Source organism: Gekko japonicus, unplaced genomic scaffold (genome assembly GCF_001447785.1).
Source record: "Gekko japonicus isolate JY-2015 unplaced genomic scaffold, Gekko_japonicus_V1.1 scaffold946, whole genome shotgun sequence".
Taxonomy (NCBI): domain Eukaryota; kingdom Metazoa; phylum Chordata; class Lepidosauria; order Squamata; family Gekkonidae; genus Gekko; species Gekko japonicus.
In genome coordinates, this window is record NW_015162506.1 from 78,162 (window position 1) to 85,398 (window position 7,237).

The following is a 7,237-nucleotide window of genomic DNA, read 5'->3' on the forward strand; positions in this document are numbered from 1 at the left end:
TGTTGCCCTCACCCGTTGTGTCTGTCAGAAGTGAAATTAAGGTCAATGGGAATGAGATCAGGGCTATTTTGGGGCAGGAACGCACAGGAACAGCATTCCGCCCTATTTTCCACCCCAGCGTGGGACTTTGGGGAATGTTCCTGGAGGGGGCGGGGCATCCCCAACATAATGACGTCACATTGGGGATGTCCCTGCCCGCCCGGGGCGCCGGCTCCCTGCAGTTAAAGGGGCCCCTTTAACTGCAGGGAGCCGGCGCCCCGGGCGGGCAGGGACATCCCCAATGTGACGTCATTATGTTGGGGATGCCCCGCCCCCTCCAGGAACATTCCCCAAAGTCCCATGCTGGGGTGGAAGATAGGGCGGAATGCTGTTCCTGTGCGTTCCTGCCCCAAAATAGCCCTGATCTTCTCATTCCCATTGACCTTTATTTCACTTCTGACAGACACAACGGGTGAGGGCAACAGGACCAGGTGCAGACAACTCAGCCCACCCTCCCTTTCCTCCCAAGAAAATCCCTTCCTGGCGAGCTCACCTGGCCCGTGTGCTCCATTCCAATTTCTGTCAGCTTTCCACTCATGTATTCATGGAATGATGGACTCCTGCTTAACTTGAGGTCTACTTTTCCATGGGCAGGTTTCCCATAGGTGTACCTGTGGGCAGAAATATTGGGGGGGGGGGCGCAAGCAGGCTTTATTCTCGAGCATTGGTTCCCATCCCTTCTGGTATGGTGGCCCACATGTCCAAATTTACTTTGCATGGTGACCGTTCCAAGGCTCGCCCAAGGTTTTTTGGCGCCCTAGGCAAACTGTGACCTCGGCATCAACTAGCTCAGCATTCCATGAACAATGCCTAACCAGATGTTTTTTTTGAGAAACCAACAAAAATTGCACAAAGGGGCCCCTTTAACTGTTCCCACTATGAACCCCCAAGCAAGTCGCATTCCAACCAGTGTTCCCTCTAAGCTGAGTTAGTGTGAGCTAGCTCACAGTTTTTTAGTCTCCATCTCATACATTATTTTCTTAGCTCAGGAAGGATGGCTCCAGAGTAAACTAATTTATGCAGCAGCCAAATCGCTCGCTCACAACTTTAATGCCAGGAGCTCACAAAGTAGAATTTTGCTCACAAGACCGCACAGCTAAGAGGGAGCATCACAGGCAGTGTTCCCTCTAAGCTGAGTTAGTGTGAGCTAGCTCACAGATTTTTAGCCTCCAGCTCATACATTTTTGTCTTCGTTCAGGGAGGATGGCTCCAGAACAAACTAATTTATGCAGCAGCCAAATCGCTCGCTCACAACTTTAATGCCAGGAGCTCACAAAGTAGAATTTTTGCTCACAAGACCGCACAGCTAAGAGGGAGCATCACAGGCAGTGTTCCCTCTAAGCTGAGTTAGTGTGAGCTAGCTCACAGTTTTTTAGCCTCCAGCTCATACATTTTTGTCTTCGTTCAGGGAGGATGGCTCCAGAACAAACTAATTTATGCACTAGCCAAATCGCTCGCTCACACTTTAATGCCAGGAGCTCACAAAGTAGAATTTTGCTCACAAGACCCCACAGCTAAGAGGAAGCATCGCAGGCAGTGTTCCCTCTAAGCTGAGTTAGTGTGAGCTAGCTCACAGTTTTTTAGCCTCCAGCTCATACGTTATTTTCTCAGCTCAGGAAGGAGGGCTCCAGAGCAAACTAATTTATACATTAGTGAAATCACTCGCTCACCACTTTAATGCCAGGAGCTCACAAAGTATAATTTTTGCTCACAGACTCCAGAGCTTAGAGGGAGCATTGTTTCGACATACACAACTGTTGCAAATGGAGGTTAAATTCCAGCCTTTGGCCACCCTCTCCTTCTTCCATGACTACTTCTACACACACACCCATAAGAACATAAGAGACGCCAATGTTGGATCAGGCCAAAGTTCCATCCCGCCCAACACTCTGTCAGATAGTAGTCGAAAATACCAGGTGCCATCAGGAGGTCCACCAGTGGGGCCGGGACATTAGAAGCCCTCCCACTGTTGACCCCCCCCCCAACCACCAAGAAGACAGAGCATCACTTGCCCCAGAGCCCTTATCTATACCTTGTGGCTAATAGCCACTGATGGACCTCTGTTCCATATGCTTATCTAATTCCCTTTTAATTTCCATGCTTGTAGCCGCCACCCCCTCCTGTGGCAGTGAATTCCATGTGTTAATCACTCTTTGGATGAAGAAGTACTTTCTTTTATCCATTCTAACCCAACCGCTCAGCAATTTCATTGAGTGCCCACGAGTTCTTGTATTGTGAGAAAAGGAGAAAAGTACCTCTTTCTATACCTGCTCTATCCCATGCATAATCTTATAAACCTCAATCGTCACCCCTCAGTCATCATTTCTCCAAGCTAAAGAGCCCTAAGCGCTTTAACCTTTCCTCATAGGGAAAGTGTTCCAACCCTTTTATCATTCGAGTTGCCCTTTTCTGCACTTTTTCCAAAGCTATAATATTCTTTTTAAGGTGTGGTGACCAGAACTGCACACAGTATTCCAAATGAGGTCACACCATTGATTTATATAGGGGCATTATGATATTGGCTAATCTGTTTTCAATACCCTTCCTAATAATCCCCAGCATAGCATTGGCCTTTTTTATTGCAGTCACACACTGTCTCGACATTTTCAATGAGTTATGTACTACAACTCCAAGATCTCTCTCTTGATCAGTCTCTGCCAGTTCAGACCCCATCAATGTGTATTTATATTTAGGATTTTTGGCTCCAATGTGCATCACCTTACACTTGGCCACATTGAACCCCATTTGCCATGTTGAGGCCCATTTGTCCATCCTTGACAGATCCCTTTGGAGTGCCTCACAATCCTCACTGGTTTTCACCACCCTGAACAACTTCGTATCATCCGCAAATTTAGCCACTTCACTGCTTACTCCCAACTCCAAATCATTAATGAACATGTTAAAAAATCATTGGACCAAGTACTGATCCCTGCGGTACCCCACTGCTTACCACCCTCCACTGAGAAAACTGCCCATTTCTATTAATTAGCCAGTTTTTGATCCATAAAAGGACTTGTCCTTTTATCCCATGATTTTATCCCTCCAAAGATTCAACGAAACTCACTCTGGTCACCATCAGGACACGTTTTAGTTGATCAATATGTATATTTAGTGAAGAAGGAAAAAACTTAACTAATCCATGAGATGGAAGATAGGTTTCCAGGATCAGATCTTGGTTTCCAAAATACAAAAGAGAGCAATGTAGTTTTCATATGTGCATGTGTGTGCACCTGGAAGTCACGGCGACCTCTGGTGACTGGTCCCTACTGGGGGCCTGGAGGATATTCAAGAGATGGCTGAATAAAGCCTGCCCCCGCCTCCTGACTGCTGGTATTCCAAGGAGGTCTCCCATCCAAGGACTTGCCAGAGTCGACCCTGCTTCGCTTCCGAGATCTGACGAGAACGGGCTTGCCTGTACTGTCCAGGTCAGGGCACGAAAGAGAGCAACGGAAAGGGCAGGGGTGGTGATTTGGGAGGGCTGGGCTTCAACCCACTTCCAGCAGCTTTGTGACCCACTTTTGGGTCCCGACCCACAGTTTGGGAAACACTGGTCTAGGGCAATGCTAGTGGCTCAGGAGCCGCTGATGGCTCTTCTGAGCGCTCTCAACAAATGTGGCGCCGCTTCGTGTTTCGAGGAAGTGGGCAAGGCATTTGCTCAGGGGAGTTTGTGATTATCAGGTAGTTCTGCTGGAGCTGGCGAGTTCTCTCCCTGAAGTCGTGGAAGAATATGTTTGTGCATGCTTGAATCCTAGCTGTTAGTGAGAGACCCTGTCATGGTCTGGCCTGTGCCAGTACGGCCTAGCCAGCCTAAGAGGCCTGGGTGGCAGTAGGAGGCGGCTAGGCCTACAACTCCCAGAAGGCCTTGGGAGAGTCAGAGAGAAGATTCTAAAGAGACCGTTGGAGTCGGTTGGGAAGACAGTCTGGGAGGAGACTGTGATAGTCTGGTGGGAGAAGGAATCTGAGCTGTTCGCTGAGGGAAAAGGGTGTCTTTCGTCTCTCTCCGCGGCCTGATCTTAGTGAGAAGATAGGCTGGGCTGGGAAGAGGAAGATCCCTCCGTCCTTCGTCTCTCTGCAACCTGATCTTAGTGAGAAGACAGGTTGGTCTGCGAGGAAAGGATCCCTCAGCGTGAGTGTTAGGCAGGCAGGCAGGCTGTGGGCCTGGAGTAATAGACAGCTTCGTTAGGTTATGTTTATGTTTCCTTTCACACCGTTATACCCTTTTTAAGCACCTTTGCCGTGTCTTGTTTTTTCCTGCCCCACTGTTGTTTTAATAAACCCTTTTTGTGTAATTATTTTCTCTGCCTGGGTCAATCACGCCTGTGTGGTCTCGGCTGAAAAGGGGCATGTTGGAGGGGCCTGGGAGGAGGGTACTCTGGGCCTTCTCAGGGGACCTGAAGTCCAGAGTGGTGGCGGCAAAACCCAAAGACCCCTCTGGGGTCATGACAGACCCCAATAGCAGACCATAGAGCAAGGTGTTAAAATGCATAATTAGTTAGGTTTCGGTTTCTCCAATTGGGCATTCAATAGATCAGAAGCAGTGTTCCCTCTAAGCTGAGTTGGCGTGAGCTAGCTCACAGATTTTTAGCCTCTGGCTCAGACATTCTTGTCTTCGCTCGGGGAGGACGGCTCCAGAGCAAACCGATTTATGCAGCAGCCGAATCACAATCGCTCGCTCACCACTTTAATGCCAGAAGCTCACAAAGTAGAATTTTCGCTCACAAGACTCCGCAGGGTAGAGGGAGCATTGATCAGAAGATGTCCCGGGGGTGGAGGCTTCAAATGTTTATTGCTCTTTGCTCTGACCCTTGCCTGGGGCTAGCACATGTGGCTTAAACTTTAGAGAGTCAAGGAAGTAGGTTAGTACAGTCAGAGGGGACGTTAGTCCTTTGTTTTGTCTGTAGTGTTTCCCAGGGACCCTCCCCTCATTAGTAAAGTAAACTTTCTTGTTTAAAAGCTAACATAAGTGTTCAGCTGCATTTATTGAATCTGCATTTGACACTGAAATCCCTAACAAGTTCCTACTTTGAAACAGCTGCTGCTGGAGAAATGAGTAAGCTGCAAGCGTCCCTGAGGTATGGGCCTCATGCCAGGGGTGGAAGTAAACACGGCTCTTTTGCTCAAGGGTAATTGCAGATATGGCTCGCCTAGGGCTGCCAGCTCCAGGTTGAGACACCTCTGGAGAGGGATGGGGGGGGAGGGGCCTCAGCAGGGTCTAATGCCCATAGAGTCCACCCTCTAAAGTAGCCATTTCCTCCAGGGGAATTGATCTCTCTCATCTGGAGATCTGTTGCAATTCCAGGAGATCTCCAGGCCCCATCTGGTGGTTGGCAATCCTAGGTTCTCTGCAAGGCATGGATTGAGTACCACTGGTCTAGAGCAATGGTCTTCAAGCTGCATTCTAAGGCCCCACTGCTGGACCTCCTGATGGCACCTGGTGTTTTTGGCCAATGTGTGACAGAGTGTTGGAATAGATGGGCCATTGGCCTGATCCAACATTGGCTTCTCTTATGTTCTTATGTTCGAAGCTTAACAGCAGCTACCCATTGAGAAGAATAAACTTGGTGGGTGAGCGAAACAGCATTCCCCACTGTGCACTTGTGCTGCATTACAATGCACAGTCACTGTGAGCTTCAGAGACTCTCAGCTCACATGGGCTGACTGCAGAGCCCAACAAGGTCAGCCACCACTCCATCCCCTGAAGCTCAAAAACATGGATGGCTTTAAAAGGGGATTAGATAGATTCATGGGGGCTACTGGCCATGGTCTCTGAGGGGAACCTCCACATTCAGAGACACTAAACCTTTGAATCTCAGAGCCAGGAGGTAACATGAGAGGAAGGCCTCAGTCTCTGTATGCCCTGTTGTTGGCTGTCCAGAGGAACTGGTTGGCCACTGTGTGAGTTAGGAGGCTGCACTAGATGGACCACTGGTCTGATCCACCAGCTGTTCTTAATATCCATATGCCACGAACATGATTCTGGAGCACACACACTCATTTACACCAGTACCCGCTGGGGAGCATGGTGTAATATTTGCTTTTGCACATCTGAAGCTTGAGCACATGAAATACTGCTGGGGCGAGGGAGGTCAGCCTTCCTAATGTCACACCTGGTAGATGATATTTCTTTTTTTGCCCCACACCTGCATTTTAAAAATTGGATCTCGTAGCTGTTACTGTTACATCAGGATCCATTTAAATGGCTTCGTAGGCTTCCTTTCCCCTCTGCTGTTTTCGTTTTTGAAAGGAGGAATAGAAATCCTGCACGAGATGAGTTTCAGATGTTGCGTTGGACAATGCAGGCAAGAATTGGTTTCTTTCACAGGGGAGACGGCTGAAACATCATTCAGTGCCTGCGTGAAAATCAGATTGTTCTCACTTCTGTGTATTGAGAAGGATTAGAGATCAGATATAGACCAAGGCAGTGATATCCCCCCCCCAGCAACCCAGGCAGTCAATGCAAGTAGGAATCCCCCAGAATCCAGCGAACTCTGAGACGCCCCACCTAGGAAATTCCACAGCTGAATGTAATTCCCCAAACAGACCCTTTTTATTTATTTATTTTATTTATACTTTAGACTTGCTATACTGCCCTAACCCCGAAGGGTCTCTGGGCGGTTTTTACATGGTGCGTTCTAGTAACGCTGAACCCTAACTTGGGCCACATGTTTTCCTGGGAGGGGGACATCCTACCGGCACCCAGGTGGTGGATCCTTGTTGTTGTTCTGGCTCTGCTCGGTTTCTTCTTTTTTTGGCAGGCTCTGATGTTTTTCTTGGCGGCAGTCTCCAGGGCTCCCCTTGGACGGCTGTCGGTAGGACTGCGCAGGCGCACGCTTTGTGTTTGCTTCCGGCGTCGGCTCCGTCCAGCAAGGCTCTGCCGCGCCCCACATACACTCCATTGCTCGCCTCCAGTCTCCGCCTTTAGTCGTCATCGGCCGCACTATGTTCTTGCTGGCCACCAGGGGTTGCTCCACCGAGTTCCACCATCATTGCTCCACCGCCGCTGATGTTCTCTCTCTGCTGCCGTCTGCGCCGTCTCCATGCCGCCGCCACATACCATTTCTGACTCTTTTCCCCAGATCTACCTGCCTATCTTGGTTTCCAGGAAGAAGGAATGACTTATCAGTGTTTTTCCCTTATGAAGGCTTAAATATTTTAAAAAACGTTGCCTGAATGACTGTTGAATGCAAATCACAGTCTG

General features: G+C 49.0%; 1 protein-coding gene across 1 annotated transcript in view; it reads right to left on the reverse strand.

Annotated features, from left to right (window-relative positions):
• Window positions 1–6,968, reverse strand: part of LOC107106048 (alpha-2-macroglobulin-like protein 1) — a gene marked incomplete at its 3' end in the record, with an annotated part of 61,975 nt that extends 55,007 nt beyond the window's left edge. The window contains exons 1-2 of the mRNA XM_015406132.1: window positions 6,730–6,968; window positions 533–650 (exon numbers count right to left, since the gene is read on the reverse strand). Coding sequence (XP_015261618.1) covers window positions 533–650; window positions 6,730–6,968 — 357 coding nt within the window. The remainder of the gene's footprint in view (window positions 1–532; window positions 651–6,729) is intronic.
• Between the last annotated feature and the right edge of the window lie 269 nt (window positions 6,969–7,237).